Genomic DNA, 21,410 nt, shown 5'->3' on the forward strand with positions numbered 1-21,410 from the left:
AGGGTTTCACCAAGTTGCCTAGGCTGGTCTTGAACTCCTGAGCTCAAGTGATCCTCCCGCCTAGGCCTCCCAAAGTTTGGGGATTACAGACATAAGCCACTGTGCCCAGTGGGTTTCTAGGACTTCTTGACTCTGTGTCTGTGTTCTTAACCAGGGGTCATCAGCTTTGGCCCATGAGCCAAATTTGGCCTACTGTCTGCTTCTGCAAATAAAGTTTTATTGGAACACAGCTGTCTTAAGCTGCTTGGGTTGGTGTAACAGAATATCATAGACTGGATGTCTTCAACAACAGACATTTATTTGTTACAGTTTTAAAAGCTGGGCAGTATAAGATCAAGGTACTGGCTGATTTGGTTCCAGGTGAGGGTACCCTCTTTCTGGCTGCAGACAGCTGTGTTCTGTTGTGTCATGGAGACAGAGCTAGGTCTCTGGTTTCTTCTTACAGGGCACTAATCCTGTCATGAGGTCCCTACCCTCATGACTGCATCTAAGCCTGATTATTTCCCAAAGGCCCAATTTCCTAATACCATCACATTGCAGGGTTAAGGCTTCAACATACGAATTTTAGGGGGACACAAACTCTTAGTCCATAGCAACAGCTGTGCCTATTCGTTTATTATCTGTGGCTGCCTTCTTGCTACTGTGACCTAGCGGAGTAGCTGTAATGGAGACCAAATGACCCGCAGAGCCTAAACATTTAGTATGTGGCCCTCTATGGAAAAAGGTTGCTGCTGTTAACTACCCCTGCTCTTAACTGTAACTGTGTGGTTCTGGTCTGTTTAATAAATAGAAATTGTTTGTTTCCGGGACTCCTTGTATCTGTGTATGATTTCAAATGGAAACACTGACACCCTGCCTTATTTCAGCCCACTGCGAATCTTTAGTCTTATGGGGTATGGTTATCTCCCTTTTTAGTATGGAAGTTCTGGTTGGGTGCAGTGGCTCACACCTGTAATCCCAGCACATTGAGGCAAGAGGATCACTTGAGGCCAGGTATTTGAGAACAGCCTGTGCAACATAGTGAGACCCCACCTCTACAAAGTAAAGTAAAAATAAAGTTAACTGGGCTGCGCAGTGCACACCTTTAGTCCTCGTTACTCAGAAGGCAGAGGCAGGAGAATTGCTTGGGCCCAGGAGGTTGAGGCTACAGTGAGCCATGATGGTAACACCTAACTTCAGCCTGAGTGACAAAGCAGGACCCTGTCTCTTAAAAAAAAAAAAAAAAAAAAAAGAAAAGAAAAAAATACACACAGAAAGGAATGGAAGTTCTCTGAGATGTAATAGGTATACTAGAATTTCTTTGTTTAGTATACAAAACCAATCATCCTTTTTATGACATGAGAAAGTGACTCGGTGCTCCCTGGGCTACTGAATGGAAAAAATGTGTTTCCCCTTGGTGGCTGCCCTTGCCAAGCCTGTTTGACTGGCTTTTCCCAGTGTGGGTAAGGTAACCTCTGTCTTGGAAGTGGAAGGGCAGTATCTGGGGGTAAAGTTTGGCTTGGGCAGAATTGAAACCAGCTGCAGATACATCCGTGCTGTGCCCTGCCATTCTTTGAGCTTGGCGCAGCAGTAGGAGTGGCAAAGGTGCTTTTGGGATTGATTTGCCATAAACACAGTTAGCCCAGGCTCCCTCTCCACTGGGAGAAGCCTGGAGACTTCCCCTGTGTCTTGCTTCTACCAAGTGATAAAGATTCTGTCTTCCTTTCCTCCAACATTTGGTCTGCTACACCCTTCCCCACAGTCAGGGCTAAGTGTAAGGAGGGTTAAGGTCAGTCATGTCTAAGCTAGTAAGTGGTCTCCAAGTTTTTCTGGTAATATATCAATTATATATATATGTATATATATATATATTTTTTTTTTTTTTTTGAGAGAGGGTCTCAGGTTTCATTCTGTCAGGCTGGAGTGCAGTGGCATGATCAGGCTCACTGTAAGCCCTACTTCCCCAGGCTCAGGTGATCCTCCCACCTCAACTTCCCAGGTAGCTGGGACCACGTGCTCATTTTTCTATTTTTTGTAAAGGCAAGGTTTTGCCATGTTGTCCAGGCTGGTCCTGAACTCTTGAGCTTAAGCCTACCTCGGCTTCCCAAGGTGTTAGGATTACAGGCGTGAGCCACTGTGCCCAGTCAGTTTTCCTTTTTTTTTTTTTTTTTTAGAGACAGAGTCTCACTCTGTTGCCCAGACTATAGTGCAGTGGCTTGATCATAGGTCACTGCAACCTCAAACTCCTGGACTCATGCAGTCCTCCCACCTCAGCCTCCCGAGTAGCTGGGACTACAGGTATGTGCCACCAAGGCCAGCTAGTTGTTTTTTTTACTTTTTGTAGAGACCTGGGTCTCACTTTGTTGCCCAGGCTGGTCTTGAACTCCTGGTCTCAAGTGAATAATAAAACCATTTTTGAGGATATCCTCCCAATATATTCATATTTCTTTAATTTAAAATTATAGGTTAGGGCCGGGTGCGGTAGCGCACTCCTGTAATCCCAGCACTTTGGAAGGCCGAGACGGGTGGATTGCCTGAGCTCAGGAATTCAGGACCAGCCTGGGCAACATGATGAGACCCTGTCTCTGCTAAAAATACAAAAAATTAGCTGGGTGTGGTAGCACGCACCTATAATCCCAGCTACTTGGAAGACTGAGGCAGGAGAATCACTTAAACCCAGAAGGTGGAGGTTGCAGTGAGCCAGGATTGTGCCACTGCACTCTGCCTCCAAAAAATAAAATAAAGTTATGGGTTGGGCATGACGGTTCACACCTATAATCCTAGTGCTTTGGGAGGCCAAGGTGGAAGGATTGCTTGAGCTCAGGAGTTCGAGACCAACTTGAACAACATAGGGAGACCTCATTTCTACAAAAAAACTCTTTATTTACACGTTACTGTTATTAAAGTATATATATGGCCAGGCGCAGTAGTTCACGCCTCTAATCCCAGCACTTTGGGAGGCCGAGGCAGGCGAATTGCCTGAGCTCAGGAGTTTAAGACCAGTCTGGGCAACATGGGGAAACCCCGCCTCTACTAAAAATACAAAAAATTAGCCAGGCATAGTGGCCTGTGCCTGTGGTTCCAACTCCTCAGGAGGCTGAGGTGGGAGGATCACTTGAGCCTGGGAGGCAGAGGTTGCAGTGAGCAGAGATCATGCCACTACACTCCAGCCTGGGTGACAGAATGAGACCCCATCTCAAAATAAATAAGTAAATAAAGTACATATATTGTAAAGCATGCAAAAATATATCTTTGCAAAGGGCAATTAGAAAAATATAAATACAATTCTAACATTTTCTTTTTACATCCCAGTGAAGGGTACAGGAAACCATTAATCTAAGCTGCCCTGTTTATACCACAAACATTATCTTTTAGCTCTGATTTTCAGAAAACTTTAGATTTTTTAAATGCACATCGAAAAATCAATTTTTAATTATATAAGTTGTACATGACTACATTCTCTGTTAAAAAGTTTTTAGAACTTTACAGATAAAATGAAGTTCCTTGGGCCACCAGCCCCAAATCCAATTGCCTGTTTAGGTGTATAATTTTCTCTTCTCTTCTCTCTCTCTCTTTTTTTTTTCAATAAATGATATCACTTTTACAAGCTTCTCTGCAGCTTTTTACATTCAATACTGTTATTAGGCTCTAGCTATATTGCTCCATGTGGATCTAGTACATTTCTTTTGACTGGCATATGGTGTGTCGTGCCACCATTTCATCTATCGCTCCCGTGTACGGAGACATTCACACACAGGGTTATAGTGAACATCTCTGTGCAAGCCTCCTTGGAGACACGCCTCAGTTTCTGTGGTCAGAGGTGACTCTTTGGATTCCTATCACTGAGGCAAAATAAATAGAACCAACTTCAGAAGAGAGCAGTGAGGTAGAAGATTTAATTTGTACCAAATACATTCATTCATGTGAGTGGGATAACTTGTAATATAGCTTACTTACTCCAACCTCTATTTATTACTAAGTATGTCCTATTCTGTACCAACAAACCAACCACATGGCATTTTCCTTCATGCAGTGAGTCCTATAAAGGCCTGTTATAGTGGTTTATGTTGTCATCATCTTCCCCTCCATGGCAGAATGTCCCTGTACAAGCCCTGATTCATGTGTCAGTGGGCCAGCTGCCCAGAGGCCTCCCTCCCTGTCCCTCTTCCCACCGCTCATGGCGTTAGCAAGGAACAAGGTGGGGACATCTACCTGGGGGACAGTGGGAGATGGGGGCAGTATCTACAAGTCACACACGGCCCTACAGGTCCCAGTCAGAACTTTGAGCTTTGGTGTGCCTCCCTGGAGAATGTAGACTCTATGAGAAAAATAATTACATTTGTCTTACTGCTGTATCCCCAGTGCCCAGAACAGGGTCTGTCACAGAGAAGGATGAGAAAGCAGAACCAGAGATCCACAGGATACAGGAATTCTTCTTTCTCCTGGCCTTATCTCACTGCGCAGATGAGGGGGGAAGCCATACTTAAAACTCCTTCTGATTTGAAGGGTAATGTGCCCCTTAAGAAGTCTATGGAGAGGAGGATACTTTCTGTCCTTTTCATACTTTAGTTAAAGTACAAAAGTAGTAATCCATGTCCAGCTTGCTTTGTGGCATCAGTATTGGAGCCCACTTTTCAGCATTCACATTTGAGGAGTTCCTAGACCACCCCACTTGCAGTCCAGTGCACAAAACAGACTTGAGTTAGATGTAAGAACAAGCAATGTCAAAACCAGAGCTCAATTTCCAGGTAGACAGCCCTGTCCTCCTAGGAAGCCTGCACCAGCAGCAGCAATGTGAGGGGTGAGGTAAAGGGCATCTGGACTTGCCCTTCACAGGCCACACCCTCCACCTGGAGATTTGGGGGTTGGACTTGAGCAGCAGAGTGTGCACAGGCCTCTCTCCTGCTCCTTCAGTCGCTCCATCCAGTAGTATTGCATTTCTACTCTCAGCCACTCTCTCAATCCGTTTTTCTTTCTGCTTATTGAGTGGTGACACTTCACTAGCTAAGGAAGGGGAAAAGCCCTTGAGAAACAGTGTCGGACCTCTGCAGAGTGGCCAGTCTTCCTCTCACAGTGGTGGCTGCTCTATAGATAACCTCAGGACCCTGAGTCCCCCTGGTATGGGCAGAAGCACGTGGCCAGCTAGAAGCCAAAAGGAGAAAGAACAGAACAGCAATTGTAGGAGTCTTCACCAAGTCACTGGAGGCAGAGAATGCCTTAGAGTTCACATGTATACGTGCCAGATGAGTGATTCTTTTATCTAATCAACCATCAATATAACCTGGATAGCATGGAGAAAAACACTGATCCCTGGGCTCCACCTGGAAGTTCTGCTTCAGTAGGTCTGGGTTGGAGTCCAGGAACCTGTGTTTTTATTGAGCTCCCTCAGGTGATTTTGTTTCTTAGCCAGACTTAGAAATCATCCTCCTGCTGACCTTTGAGGTTCCTTCCAGCTCTGTCCTCCATGCTGACATCCCAGTTGTGGGTGAGGTGGCACAGACCGATCTGTAACCTCTCAGAGAGGGCAGGTTCCAAGCAGCTGCTTGTGGGTGGCACACACTACTATTGATGTAGGTGTGAAATGCAGTTATTTTTATGCAGGTGAAGTTTTAACTTTAATTTTTGGAATAGAACATACACTGACACGATTCAACATTGAAAAAAATGAAAAGATGTACTACAGAGTGTCTTAGTCCCACCCCGGGTCACAGCTACTTAGTTCTCGTCCCTCAAACAATTATGTTATTAGTTTCTTAGGTATCTTTCCATTGAAAGAAGATACATATTCACATATATATATATAAACAGCTTTTTGAGATAAAATTAACATACATACAATTCATCCATTTAAAGTGTAATTCAAGCCTGGCACAGTGGTTCACATCTGTAATCCCAACACTTTGAGATTACAGGCAGGAGGATCGCTTGACCCCAAGAGTTCAGGACCAATCTGAGCAACACAGGAAGACCCCGTCTCTACAAAGAATAAAGAAAAATTAGACTAGCTTGGTGGCATGTGCCTGTGGTCCCAGCTACTCAAGAGGCTGAGGTAGGAGGGTTGCTTGAGCCTGGGAGGTGGAGGCTTCAGTGGCCGTACTTCATGGCCGTACCACTTCATCACTCCAGCCTAGGTAACAGAGTGAGACCCTGTCTCAAAAAAAAAATATATATATATATAAAATATATATATTATATTTATAAAATATATATTATATATAATATAATATATACAAAATATGTAATATATATATAAAATATATATTATATATAATATATATACATATAAATATATGTACACACACACACACGCAATTTCATGGTTTTTACTTGATAGAGTTGTGCAACCATTACCACAACCTAACTTTAGACCATTTTTATATTATCATTGATAATCACTCCCTATGTCTCCCTACGCCACCCCCCCAACTCTAGACAACCACTAATCTTCTCTCTGTCTTGAGTATGTATAGCTTTTAATTCCTCAGGTTTGTAGAGATGGTTGCATACTGGGGAGCACTCTATATCTTGCATTTTTCATCAGACACTGTGTCACCATTGCAGGTATCTTTTGCTGTCAGGTGACAGGACGAGGGTTGTGGTCACAGAGCAGAGGACTCTGTAGGAACTGGAAGTGCCTCTCTTTTGCTATTGTGGGCTGCCACGGAAGGCCTCAGTCCTGGCCAAGCAGAAATTTATAATCTCTGTTCTTTCTCTCTTTAGAAACTCATCGCATATGGGCACATCACTGGCAACGCCCCCGACAGTGGAGCCCCTGGGAAGCGGCTGATCGACAGAATTGTTGAAACCATTTGCAATTGTTTTCAGGGCCCTCAGACCGATGAAGGGGTTCAGTTACAAATAATTAAGGTATACCTATTTGTTTGCCTGTCTGGTTTTTAAATTAGAAAGCAAGTCCCTGTGGGAATCTGGATTTCTAATTTACCATGTATTGTCTCAGGTGGTGCTGAGGTGGAACAGAAAGATTTAAGCATCACTTAGATCTTTTGTTAGGTGTCAGAATTTATTAGCATGGACTGAGACAAGAAAAATGGAACCAGGTGTGTTTTCAAAGTAAACTTTTCAGCTAATAACAATGTAAATTGCTTATGAACTAAATCGTCTTGAAATCCTCTGGTTAACCCTGGATTCCCAGTCTGGGTTTCTCAGTGGGTCTTTGTTGATATTCTTATCTCTGACTTGCCTCTGTCCTATTTCCCTGTTCGATTTCTGCTGCCAAGAATGGTTTGGCACAGATAGTACCATCTGCTTGTCTGAGAAAAGGATCAGGACGGGTGTAGCCAAGGATCCAAATCTTAAGTCCTGAAAGTATTAGGATTATGAGGGGAGGGCTCCAGGCTTTCTTAAAGCCTCTTGAAAACCCACCAGGGAATTGGGAAACTACCTACCATCGAAACATGTATTTTCTGATTAATCTGGGTGAGATCACTTTGGAGTGTTATATGTCCTGAGATAATTGTCGTATTATTCATTGTAGGTTTTTCAATCAGTATTAAATAAAATTCAGAAGTTTGGCTTTTTTTTTTTTTGAGGCAGTCTTGCTCTGTCACCCAGGCCGGGGTGCAGTGGTGCAATCTCGGCTCACTGCAGACTCCACCTCACAGGTTCAAGCAATTCTTGTTCCTCATCCTCCTGAGTAGCTGGGACTACAGGCATGCGCCACCACTCCTGGATTATTTTTATATTTTTAATAGAGATGGGGCTTCACCATGTTGGCCAGGCTGGTCTTGAACTCCTGACCTCAAGTGAACCACCCTGCCTGGCTAGAAGTTTGACTTTTGAAAAAGTGAACCAGTGGAAAGTCTGCTTCAACACAATTTAATCATTTCAAGTGATTTGGATTTCATAGAACTGTTCACTGTTTTTCAACAGCCATAGGAGTTGGCTCTTGATAATAATCATCTAGTTTAATTTGCAGAGCCATCTTACAAGTTATTTTGAAAAACACACACACACACACAAAATAAAAACAAAACCGGATCCTCTAGAAAAGTGTGGCCATAGGAGGGCAGGAAGGTGACGTGGGTTCCTGATGGTGAAGGTCGCGAATTTCTGTTGTAGGCTCTTCTGACCGCAGTGACTTCCCCACACATTGAAATTCATGAGGGTACTATCCTGCAGACAGTGAGGACATGTTACAATATCTATTTGGCCAGCAAAAATCTCATCAATCAAACCACTGCCAAGGCTACCCTTACTCAGATGCTCAACGTCATTTTCACCCGCATGGAAAATCAAGTGGTGAGTGACAGCACTTAAGTGCTAGGGGCAAGACATGATTGCTCTCTGAACTGTCATGTGTGACCTCGGTGCCTGTGAAGATTTGCTAGCATTTTAAAGTTACCTCTTCTGCCTGTGGATTCTCTGTACTGTGCTTTTGTTCTTGCTTTAAAAATCAGAGAAACTAACAGGTTTTGAAATTTGTGTTCAGAATTTGTTTGGAGATTGTCAAAGGAATTTATTTCCTTTTAAATATGTTATCCTTGTGGCTGGACTTCTTTCTTTCTTTTTTTTTTTGGCGGGGGGGAGAGGGTCTTGTTCTGTTACCCAAGCTGGAGTGCACTGGCATGACCATGGCTCACTGCAGGCTTGACCTTCCCAGCTCAAGCAATCTTCCCACCTCAACCTCCCAAGTAGCTGGGACTACAGGCATGTCCCACCACACCCAGCTAATTTTTTAATTTTCTGTAGGGACAGTTTCACCATGTTGCCCAGGCTGGTCTCGAACTCCTGGGCTCAAGAATTCCTGCTGCCTCAGCCTTCCAAAGTGCTGAAATTATAGGCGTTAACCCCCGCGCCCAGCCCAGGAAATTTTTTAAGTAATAGGCTGGCATAATTTTTCTTCCTTACCAAAATGCTGAGACTATTTAGATTGTATCCCTCTTTTGTTGCCTTTTAGTTGCAGGAGGCCAGAGAACTGGAAAAACCAATCCAGTCAAAACCCCAGTCCCCTGTGATCCAAGCTGCAGCAGTATCCCCAAAGTTCGTTCGTTTGAAGCACAGTCAGGCACAAAGCAAACCAACAACTCCCGAAAGAACAGATTTAACCAACGGTGAACATGCCGGGAGTGATTCTGGGACAGTAAGCACAGAAAATGGAGACGCGCCCAGAGAAAGAGGCTCATCACTGTCAGGTACGGGCTGATACGGTATGGCTCTTTTTCCAAGTGTGAGAGGGAATCAGCCTGTGTGAGAGGCGGAGGAAGCATATGTCATAACATCTGTAGGAAACCTCTGATAACAGCTTGTCTCTTTCTGGGCCTTTCCCTTTGCTTTTCTCTTAGGGAACACAACCAGCAAGGCATGATATCGAGTGTCCCGTTGTCTGCTGTGCTGTTTTCTCTAACTAGTACTGGAATGTATCTAGCTGCTACTTCTTCATTTCACCCTCAGTGCAGCAGGTTCAGGTTGGGACACTTACCTTTCAGTAGTTAATTGATTGGGTGATTAGTTACTCAGTGTCCACTGGAGGACAAGGGCTTTGATCCTCATGTCTACACTGGATCTCCACGCCTTGCCGAGTGCCTGGCAGTAGCCACTCATAGATATCCGTGGAAGGAGCCAGAAGGTAGCCGGTGGATGGACGGATAGACATGCTCAGATAGCTTTGTTTTCTTCTTCTGGTGACCATGTACATCACTTGTTTTTGTTGGGTTTTTAAGTGAGAGGCTAACCGACCCCTGATTATATTCTTAAAGTAAATGAAATACGGGATTGAGTTGTTATGATACTTCTAACTGTTCATATCTCTCTCTGGGCAGTTTGTAGGAACCAGATCCAAAATTGGTATTTTTTCAGGAATTTCCTTTCCCAAGTGATTCTGTCAGATGCTTCTTCACTCAAGCAGGTTGTTCTATACAAAATATCTGACCTGTCTTCATAACTGATCTAATTTCTTCTTCAGCCACATTGCTAATAATGATTTCTGTTGGTAGTATGTTCCCTACTGGAGTGCACATATTTGAGCAGGTTTTATTCCTTTATAATTTAACAGACTGCTTGATGTACATGAGAACAGACCAAGTGTTGTTGCTGGAATGTTGTTCGGTATTTGTTTACTCAAGGAAAGCACAAAAGAAAAAATTGCCACCAAGAATGGTGTTTGTCTCAGGGTGAGCGCGGAGTTGCCATCTACTTACTGCTGCTGTCGAGAGTCCTAAGGAAGGTGCTCAGAATCCCCTGGCCCACCCTCTGTATCTGTTGTCATCTTTGCCTTTGTAACTCTCTAGGAAAAGGACCAGGTTTTTACTGTAACCCTTATTAAGGTATAATCAGTCAATAAATGTTAATATTTAAATGCACTGTAATAAGCATAGCTGTGCAGATATAAAACCAAGTCTCTCTGAGCTGCATAAAAGTGCTTCCACTTTAGCCCATTTTCTGTACAGCAGCCAAAGTGATCTCTTAAAAGCGTGAATTAGAACATGACCCCTGCTCAAACCCCTTTGGTAATTCCCCATCCTGTGCCATTCTGACTGAAATCTATGCCCTGTCCTCATAGCTTATACCTCTCTTTCTCTTTTTTGCTACACAATTAACAGGTGTCCTTTCTGGTTATCGAAAGGCTGTCCTTGTTTCTGCCTGAGTGCCTTTGCACTTACTGTCCCTTCCCTGCCTCTGAACCCCCTGTATCTTCAGGTCTCTCAGTTCAGACTGAGAGAGGCTTCCCTGTTCAACTTCTGTAGCTCCTCAACATATCTGTCCCATTATCTTTTATTTTTTCCATAGTACTTACAATAGTTGAAATTACTGAAGGGTTCTGTTCACTTGTTCCTGAACTGAAGCCTAGGCTGCCCTGCTCACCACCATATTCCCAACACCTAGAATGGTGCCTGGCACACGCAGTAGACATTGAGCAAATACATTTTTTGAATGAATGGGGAGAAAACGTTATTGCTAGAATACAGTTTTGCAGAAACACAGTAACTTGAAGTTCTGTTCTAACAAAGAGAAAATAATTTGCAGTTAGCATGTTGCTGTGGATTTTGTGGCCAATACTTGGTGCATCCTATGAGATTTTTACAGGAACGTGGGAATCAGATTGCCTGGGAGAAGCAAACCCCAGATCTGCAAATAGTGGATCAGAATGGAGGTGTGCTGTTACTTTTAAAAAGAACAAGTGGACTGGGCGCCATGTCACACATCTGTATTCCCAGTTACTTGGGAGGTTGAGGCAAGAGGATCACTTGAGGTCAGGAGTTTGAGGCTGCAGTGTGTCTGTGAATAGCTTTCTGTGCTCCAGCCTGGGCAACAAAGCAAGACCGTGTCTCTAAATAAATAAACACCCCATCTCTAAATCAGTCAATCAATCTTAAAGGAGCAAATGGACTTCCAGTTCTCAGGACTAGGCTCTAAAGAAAGAACAGGTCCTTCAGAAGAGGGAGTTGAACAAGGCAGACAAGAGGGACAAGTACCCGGGGCTGGAGTCCAGGCCTCAAGTACCAGTGAAAGGCCTGAGCTCTAGTGCCTCTGTGGCTATTATTTTTACGTATTACTACAGTGCGCGGATGTTGGACACAACCATGGGCCTCTCCCACAGACTGTCCTGTAGTAATCACCATCACATAGCTAACCGTAATGGACACTCACTGTACTGCTGACTCGGCATTCAACATAATGTTTTCCCATTTAATTAACTGGGAACCCCCCACCACAGCCTTCCTGGGATAATTTGCTTCCCATGTTATTTGTATAGATGTAGATAATTCATCAGTAGACCTGAACATCTGTGGTGGCTCATGCCTCCAATCCCAGCACTTTGTGAGGCCAAGGCAGGCGGATTACTTGAGGCCAGGAGTTAAAGTTTGTTTTTAGGATTCTGACTTTTAACTCCCAACATCAGACATCAGTGTGTGTACATTTTTACAGATACTATGTAGAATTACCTGTGTGTTTGTGGATTTCTTAGCTCACCTTTTGCATTTTTTTTTTTTTTTTTGAGATTGAGTCTCGCTCTCTCGCCCAGGCTGTAGTGCAGTGGTGAGATCTTGGCTCACTGCAACCTCTGCCTCCCAGGTTCAAGTGATTCCCCTGCCTCAGCCTCCTGAGTAGCTGGGACCACAGGCTCACACCACCACGTCTGGCTAATTTTGTATTTTTTAGTAGAAACAGAGTTTTACCATGTTGGCCAGGCTGATCTCGAACTCCTGACCTCAGGTGATCCACCCATCTCGGCCTCCCAAAGTGATGGGTTTACAGGCATGATCCAGCACGCCCAACCAGGATCTTTGTTTTAGACAGCTATATGTTCCAAATGCCTGGAACTGTGCGGGACACGTAGACACTCAGTTTGTTGATTGAATGAATCTTACCTCCTCACCATCCCTCATGCTCCCTATTTAACTGGACAGAGAACTCAGACTCCTCCCATTTTTTCCTCATTATTCTTAGCATGTGACTTCTATCCTTAGGGTCATCTATGGCTCAGGATCCTGTCGTTTTGTTCTTTCTTCCGGGTAGGAAGAAAGAGGAAGAGGTAGGACTAAAGAACTCTGCCAGCTGAGTCACTCCTCTAAAGAGGAGTTTTCTGGAGCTTGTTGCCACCCCTGATAACTTACGCTTACCCCTCATTGACTATAACTTCATCACATGATCACCCTTTCTGCAAGAAAGGCTGAGAAATGTAGGCACATTCCCTCCCAAAACAAAATTCAGGATCTGTTAAGAAGGATATGAGTTAGGGAACTGGCAGTGCCTACCACAGAGTGTTCTCCAGCTGGCTAGAGAGGGAATGGCAGCAAGGTTTCTCCTATGTGAACCTAGTCAAGGTGGCCCTCTTATTTTGCTTCAGGACAGAGTCTGAAATAGGTAGGGTCTGGTGCCTAATCAGTAATGGTGGTGACATCCCAGGGAACCAGCAGAACCTGTGTTTTTTGAGTAGATTCTTTGTACCTTTCAAAGATTTGATTTGATTTGCTTATCGAACACTTTCACAGCATGCTTGAAACTTCGATACAACGTACTTAGTAGTGGTTATCACAACATCCAGAAAAGCCTCTTCTGAGACCTCTCCAGGGCTGTCATGTCAGCAAGGGAGGCAGTCCACGGTTACTGGGTGGAGTCTTCTGCTTTGGAGCCTCTATTGGGATTTTTCCTTAGCAGCTCCCTCTTCAGGAACCTTCTGCCAGTGTTCGGGCTCTCTGACTCTCCTTAGCCCTTCCTGGCCTGAGAATGTTTTGATTTTGCATAAGTACTATTATGGATCCTGCCTATTAAGGAATATGAGTTATATACTCTATCCCTCCAAAAAATGTTGCTCTTGATGCTGTTTAAATGGAAAAACTGCCATGAGGGAAAGAGGAGATCCGTGCTGACGTGGAATTTTGTTTTTCTCCTTAGGAATGAAAGATAGTGAAGGTTTTAACTAACTGAAACTACTTGCAGTGTGATTCGTTGGAAATTTTCATTATGGATTTAGTCTGCAGGGCCAGGCAGGTGACAGAAATGAGTAGGCTTCTATCATGAGGACAAGCACCTACATATAAACACACAGGCCTAATAAAAAGTAGCATTTGAGAGCTCACTTTTTTCAGGTACTGTTTTAAATGCTTTTTTTGTATCATTCTCACAGGGCTTTGTTTACTGGTAAGGAAACTGAGGCTTTGGGAGGTTAAGTAACTTAAGTCTCCACAGTGGGCAGTGGCAGAGCAGGGACCTGGATCAGACATGCAGGCTCCAGAGCCCTTGCTGTTAATCACCATGCTGAATTCACTTCTACAAGGGAACATTTTTTTCTCTGATGTTCTTAAAACACCCTGCCCAGTCAGCCTCCTATTTGCTCTTGACAGACATGTTACTTTCCTGCTTACTGTGTACTAACAACACTGGTCCAAGTGTGATGGTGCCTCACATTTGGCCCCAGGGGAAGGGAGATGATTGGGAGTGGTGAGGACTGAGGCAATAGGGTATCAGGTGAGCTCGTGCCCTGGCTGAAGAGGGCAGCTTCACCTGGTTCCAGCTAGTTGTGGCCCAGTGTTGCCACAGAGTTGGGTTTTTTAAATAGAAGCCCATTCTGGTTTTTGTGAGTAGTCTCGTGGTTTTTAAATGTTGGCAGCTAATTCAAAAGTTTTGAAAAGCAGCAGATAGGCTAAGCAATACATATGTACAGGCAGAGGTACTTACCAGTCACCACTTTATAGCCTCTGGTCTAACTCACTGAGCCTGTAACTTCTCTGATAAAATGAATTGATATTTCTTGGGTGTTGAATGTAAATGAGGTGCTGTGTACTTTGGAATGTATGATACAGATTGGAAACTGTCACCATACTTTTATTAATATCATAGCATCAGAGAAGGCTGGGACTGGAAAAGGAACTTAGAAATATCTAGTCATGTTTACCAAATTATAAGAGGTGAGATGTCGTGTAAGTGAACCCTTCCCTCCCTCCCTCCCTCCCTCCCTCCCTCCCTCCCTTCCTTCCTTCCTTCCTTCCTTCCTTCCTTCCGACAGGGTCTCACTCTGTCACGCAGGCTGGAGTGCAGTGGTGCAATCTCAAATCACTGCAACCTCTGCTTCTCAGGCTCAAGTGATCCTCCTGTCTCAGCCTCCCGAGGAGCCGGGACTACAGGTGTGTGCCACCACGCCCTGCTAATTTTTATACTTTTTGTAGAAATGGGGTTTTGCTGTGTTGTCCAAGCTAGTCTCAAACTCCTGAGCTCAAGTGATCCTCCCCACCTCAGTCTCCCAAAGTGCTGGGATTACAGGCATGAACCATCATGCCCCACCAGAACGTTTTATATTTTAAAGGTCATTTATTTTAATATGCATTCAGAAAATGTAACTAATATATGAAAACTGTTATTTTGTGAATTTTATTGCTTAGGGTGAGTTAACTTAAAGAGCACTAGTAAATACTTGCCGTCATGCATTGCTTAACAACAGGGTTATGTTCTGAGAAATGGGTCATAGACAGTTTCACCTCTAGGCTATAAACCTGTACACCGTGTTACTCTGTTGAATACTATATGCATTGGTAACACAGTGGTAAGGATTTGATAAAGTTCAGTCAAAATGCAGTATAAAAGATAAAAACTGATATACCTGTATAGGGCACTTACCATGGATGGAGCGTGAAGGACTGGAAGTTACTCTGAGTGAGTCAGTAAGTGAGCAGTGAGTGAATGTGAAGGCCTAGGACATGACCATATCCCACTGCAGGCTTCATAAACACTTAGGCTACCTTAAATTTATAAAAATAATTTTTTTTCTTTCTTTCTTTCTTTTTTTTTTGGAGACGGAGTTTTTCTCTTGTCGTCCAGGCTGGAGTGCAGTGGCACGATCTCTGCTCACTGCAATCTCCACCTCCCAGGTTCATGTGATTCTCCTGCCTCAGCCTTCCGAGTAGCTGGGATTACAGGTGCCCACTACCACGCCTGACTAATTTTTGTATTTTTGGTAGAGACTAGGTTTCTGTTGTTGACCAGGCTGGTCTTGAACTCCTGACCTCAGGTGATCCACCCGCCTTGGCCTCCTGAAGTGCTGGGATTATAGGCATGAGCCACTGTGCCCAGCCTATAAAATTAATTTTCTGGCCAGGCGCAGTAGCTCACGCCTGTAATCCCAGCATTTTGGGAGGCCGAGGCAGTTGGATCACGAGGTTGAAATTGAGACCATCCTGGCCAACATGGTAAAACCCCGTCACTACTAAAAATACAAAAATTAGCCGGGTGTGGTGGCGCACACCTGTAGTCCGTAGTCCCAGCTACTCAGGAGGCTGAAGCAGGAGAATTGCTTGAGCCTGGGAGGTGGAGGTTGCAGAGAGCTGAGATTGTGCCACTGCGCTCAAGCCTGGCGACAGAGCGAGACTCCATCTCAAAAAATAATAATAATAATTTTCTTTATTCAATAATAAATTAATTTTAGCTTACTGTAACACTTTTACTTCATAAACTTTTTTTTTTTAACTTTTGGCTCTTGTAATAGCACCTAGTTTAAAACAAACACATGGCACAGATGCACAAAAATGTTTTTTCTTTATATTCTTATTCCATAAACTTTTTTTTCTATTTCTTAAATTTTTAGGTTTTTAAAACTTTTAAAATATTTTTGTTAAAAACTAAGCCACAAAACACACAGATTAGCCTAGGCCTACACATGGTCAGGATTATTCATGTCACTGTCTTCCACCTCCACATCTTGTCCCCTGGAAGGTCTTCAGCGGCAGTAACATACATGGAGTTGGTATCTCCTATAATAACAATACTTGCTGCTGGAATGCTTCCTGAACCTGCCTGAGACTTTTTTACAGTTAACTTTTTCTTTTTTAAATAAGTAGAAGGCAATGACATTAAAGAGTATAGTATAGGCTGAGCACAGTGGCTCACGCCTGTAATCCCAACACTTTGGGAGGCTGAGGCAGGCAGATCAGTTGAGGTCAGGAGTTGTAGGCCAGCCTGGCCAACATGGCAAAACTCCGTCTCTACTAAAAGTACAAAAATTAGCCAGGCGTGGTGGCACAGGTCTGTAATCCCAGTTACTCGGGAGGCTGAGGCAAGAGAATCGCTTGAACCTGGGAGGCGGAGGTTGCAGTGAGCCAAGATCGTGTCACTGCACTCCAGCCTGGGCAACAGATTGAGACTCTCTCTCACAAAAAAAAAAAAAAGAAGTATATTATAGTAAATACATAAACTAATAACACACTGGTTTATTACTAATTATTATGTATTATACAGAATTGCATGTACTATTCTTTTATATGACTAGTAGCACAGGTTTGTTCACACCAGCATCACCACAAATATAAGTAATAAGTTGTGCTGCGACATAACAACAGCTGTGATGTCGCTAGGCAATAGGAATTTTTCAGCTCCACTGGTAGTCTTCTGGGACCACTATTGTATATGTGGTTCCTCATTGACCAGGTGTTGTTATGTGGCGCATAACAGTATATTTAAAATACATAATAATATATAATATTATGGTGGTGCATGAATGTGGCAAAAGTTATGAAGGTGGTTTGAGAATGACTAAAGTTTGAGTAACAGTGATCTAGTCTAAATCATCCTTTTTAGATAAGAAGTGAGTTTAGCGGATTGTGACTGTTTCTGGGGTTTTCTAACTTCAAGTTCCCTTTGCCTTCTAGGAAAAGCTTATAACATCAATATTTCCCACACGAATTTACTTTGCCACGTAGATAGTTCCAGGGTGTTAAGTGCCCAATGGAAATGAAAATATTTAGCACTGCCCTCCAGGACCTTGTAGATCAAGCATAGAACTCACAAAAATGGTGGCTGGGTTAAAAATTCTCATTAATACACAGTCAAAGGATTATTTTAGTTTTGCTTTTTTAAGGTGATGGCTTTTTTGGTCAACGTGATGTTTTATAAATGAGTAACGTTCGGCCAGGTGCAATGTCTCATGCTTGTAATCCCAGCACTTTGGGAGGCCAAGGTGGGTGGATCACTTGAGCTCAGGAGTTCAAGACCAGCCTAGGCACCATAGAGAAATCTTGTCTCTACTAAAACTACGAAAATTAGCCGGGCATGGTGAGGTGGGAGGATTGCTTGAGCCAAGGAGGCGGAGGTTGCAGTAAGCTGGGATGGTGCCATTGCACTCCAGCCTGGGCAAGAGAGCAAAACTCTGTCTCAAAAAAAAAAAAAAAAAAAGTAATGTTTACTTCTAAACATCTAGTCAAGAGCTGTTTATATAAACTCTTTCCTAGAACTAGTTTTCTGAAGAAAAAAAAAAATAAGAGATACCGAACCTCTTCTACTTAAACGGTTAGCATATTACAGAATAATTTCATAAAAGTTGAATAAATCCTTAACTATCACATTGGAAATCTCATGCCAGATTCTGGGTTTACAATGTGGGAAGGCAGAGCAGCAGAAGGCATGTCGTTTACCAAGGCTCGTTGGTCCCCGAGGCTAAGGCACAAGAGAAAGCTCCATTTGTTCTACCAGGAACCCTAGCTGAATAAAATTGAGCTCTTGCCTCCAAGTTGGGGGTGTTGGGGAGGGCCCTGGGCCGAGCCACTGGGACTTAGGGAGGAAGAGAGTAGTATAAGCCAGTGGGGTTTTAGTGTTCCACAAAGAGAACCTCAAAAGCAGAACAGATGCTGCCTAAGTTTCCCGATTTCAAGGAAGTTGTCCTTCATTGGCACAATCAGATTTGGCCTTGGGGAGAACTTATTTGCACCCTTTGCCTTCTGAAATGTAACTCCCCATAATCTCCCCTTCCTCCTTTGTTTTTCCTGGAAATGCCCATGTGTGTTTTGTATATTTGGATGTGTGTGTAGGGACTGATGACGGAGCCCAGGAGGTGGTGAAGGACATCTTGGAAGATGTAGTCACATCTGCCATTAAAGGTAAGAACCAAGGACAACCCAGCCTTTCCTCTTCCCTCATTCCTCCAAAAAGTCCTCAGCAAAATGTTTTAGTGGTGGAGTTTCCTCTCCCCTGCCCTAAGAACTCGTGGAGCTCATGGAACCTGAATCTTCCCACATCTGCCCATCTTTTATATGGGATTCAAAAATGACTTGTTTTTACTGACTGATTTTAGTCTCATTTGGATTGGGTTTAAGAAACATAGTCTGGGCGGGGCACGGTGCCTCACACCTGTAATCCCAGCACTTTGGGAGTCCAAGGCGGGCGGATCACGAGGTCAGGAATTCGAGACCAGCCTGGCCAATATGGTGAAACCCCATCTCTACTAAAAATACAAAAAGTAGCTGGGCATGGTGACGCGCACCTGTAGTCCCAGCTGTTTGGGAGGCTGAGGCGGCAGAATTGCTTGAACCTGGAAGGTAGAGGTTGCAGTGAGCCGAGATCACGCCACTGCACTTCAGCCTGGGTGGCAGAGCAAGACTCCATCTCAAAAAAAAGAAACATTGTCTGACTGTGTTAGGCTTAGATGCTCCACATAGAGATGCAGAGGGCCATTCCATATGCCTTGTAGATTAGGGGATGTCCAGGTTTTTCTAGAAGTGGGCTGGAGCCCTGAGATCCATGTCCATTGGAGCTGAATTTTCATGGCCAGCCATTGATGTGTCAAGGGGACAGTCCACTTGTCAGCAGATATCAGGTGTACGGGGAAGCTTTAGTTTGTTAGGCTTCATTCATAACTGCCTCATGGTATGGTTTCTGCCCAGAATCTCAGGTCAGTGGGTGTATGCTGAACATTTTGTTCCAATGCCAATAAACCATTAATATTTCTGGAAATCAAAATCTTAGTGGGTTTTAATCAGCTTTTTTTTTTTTAAATGAAAGAGAGTAAAATGAAACAGTACAAATGATCTGACTGTATCACATATAATGTGAAGTATTGTTTCATGAAATGTGTTTCAGTTATTTATGTGCACGTGTCTATACTGGGATACAATTTTATAAATTAATTTCTTACAGAGGTCAAGATTTGAAAGCCACTTTTCTAAGCCCTATCTTTTTGTTAAGGTACCACAAAGCTATATACATATTCTATTATTTATTTAACTTCTTATAGAAATGCCTGTAAAATAGAAAAGTTTTATTTCATACCTTTAGATTTGTTTCTGGGGTCTATACAAGAAGTCATCAGGTAATGGATGTTTGTCTTGTTTACTTTGTGTCCTCCAGCCACTACTGCAGAGCCTGGCACATAATAGGCACTTGATAAATATTTACTGAATGAAATATGCTTTGTAAAGCTGTTATTGAAAATTGTTCTCATTGTTTCATATCCCTTATGTGTATATAAAGAACCACATTATAAAGTTTTCTTAGAGTTTCATTGCTCTGCTGATCATCAGATATGCTTTCCTTCTTTAAATGATGAAATCTATTTAATTCTTTATTTTAATTATTTCCCTTTTTTCATATGGCTGCCAAGAAGCTTAGATTTACATTTTTTCTCTGACTAAGGTTTTCTGTCATAACTGACTCTTCTCTAATTCCTTTATTAATGGTACTTTAAAAAAATCTGTACCTTTCATGTTTAGCTGCTTCTAATCTTTTTCAAAAGTGAATGGGGGTGGGCAGGGCTGCTGCGTTACACAATTCTGGAGGCACCATTGATCTGGAGAGAATTGTATATTGCTGTGGCCCTGGCAATGGGGCTGCGGATAACAAACACTCATAAAGCTTAAGCATCACTTTGGCCAAGGCTTTTCCAGGATTATGTCGGTCATGGGCTGGTGGCACAGGAAAAGGGGAAAAAACAACAGCTGGGAGGTTCACGAATAACTTCTTTGTGTCAAGCAGCCTTTTAGGGTAAGTACAGTACTAATTTGGCTATGACTTTGTATTTGTGTTTTAAGAAGCAGCGGAAAAGCATGGTCTGACAGAACCTGAGAGAGTTCTAGGTGAACTGGAGTGTCAGGAATGTGCTATTCCCCCAGGAGTTGATGAAAACTCACAGACCAATGGAATAGCCGATGACCGGCAGTCCTTGTCATCAGCAGATAATCTGGTATGTTGGTGATCATCCTCTGGACTCATTGCCATTTTTACTTTTTCAAAAAATGCAGAAGAAAATCTTTCCTCAAAAGAAGCAACTAAAATAAGCAAGCCCTATTCATTTATTAGTCACACAGTTCTGGGCCAATACTCTTTGTATTAGCAGGTTTAGTTCTTAGAATGTGCTAATGTTGCTTGGTATATAACATCATTATTAAACCCTGTTTACTCAGACTTTTAACACTTAAATTTCTTGCCATTTTTCTTCTCTCTCAAAATAGTATACATTCATTATAGGAAAATAAAATATATAGTTACCTGTCTTTCCTTCTCTGTATTGAAAAGTCAGTATGTATAGGAAAGCCATCCATAACCCATAGATTGCCCTTGTTAACATCTTACCTATATCCTTCTAGATTTTTCTCCATCTCACATATTTTTCCACTTAAATAAAATAATACAGTGTGTATCCTGTGTTGCAACCTGCTTTTTAAACAATTTATATTATGAACATTCTCTCGGGCCCATAGATATGTCCGCCACATTATTCTTTTTAGTAGCCTTATTGTTCTCTTAAAAATTGCTTTAAAATTAAATATAAGCATTCAAAATAGGAAGTAATATGATGTGACTGTCCCTCAAGACCCCACTTTCTTTGTCTTTTTACCAGTGTTTCTCAACCTTTTTCATTATTGCTCCTTCCTCCAAGAAAACTTTGTAGACATTTTTTCCTAATCATCATCCCCCATTAAGTTGTAATGCTACCAGTAAACTGGATATCCATATGCTACATGTATATCTCTGCTTTGTACATAAAAAGAATAAGGGTTTGTTGTTGTTGTTTATTTGAGACAGAATCTCATTTTCACCTAGGCTGGAGTGCAGTGGTGTGGTCTCGACTCACTGCAGCCTTCACTTCCTGGGCTCAAATGATCCTGCCGCCTCAGCCCCCTGAGTATCTGGGGCTACAGGCATGCACCACTGTACCTGGCTAATTTTTTATTATTATTTGTAGAGACAAGGTCTCACTATGTTGCCCAGGG

The 21,410-nt window shown here is 42.9% G+C and overlaps 1 protein-coding gene across 3 annotated transcripts in view; it reads left to right on the forward strand.

Annotated features, from left to right (window-relative positions):
* ARFGEF2 (ADP ribosylation factor guanine nucleotide exchange factor 2) overlaps nt 1-21,410 on the forward strand; it is a 114,092-nt gene that overhangs the window by 21,232 nt on the left and 71,450 nt on the right. For 2 of the 3 annotated variants that reach the window (XR_002727087.1, XM_023195315.2), the window contains exons 4-8: nt 6,700-6,846; nt 8,059-8,238; nt 8,897-9,131; nt 18,234-18,302; nt 20,229-20,380. Coding sequence is in view for 2 of the 3 variants with exons in the window: in XM_023195315.2 (XP_023051083.1) it covers nt 6,700-6,846; nt 8,059-8,238; nt 8,897-9,131; nt 18,234-18,302; nt 20,229-20,380 (783 nt within the window). In the remaining variant the exon portion in view is untranslated. The remainder of the gene's footprint in view (nt 1-6,699; nt 6,847-8,058; nt 8,239-8,896; nt 9,132-18,233; nt 18,303-20,228; nt 20,381-21,410) is intronic. The other variant, XM_023195316.1, reaches the window with a different exon arrangement.

This window comes from Piliocolobus tephrosceles, chromosome 20 (genome assembly GCF_002776525.5).
Source record: "Piliocolobus tephrosceles isolate RC106 chromosome 20, ASM277652v3, whole genome shotgun sequence".
In the NCBI taxonomy this organism is placed as follows: Eukaryota; Metazoa; Chordata; class Mammalia; order Primates; family Cercopithecidae; genus Piliocolobus; species Piliocolobus tephrosceles.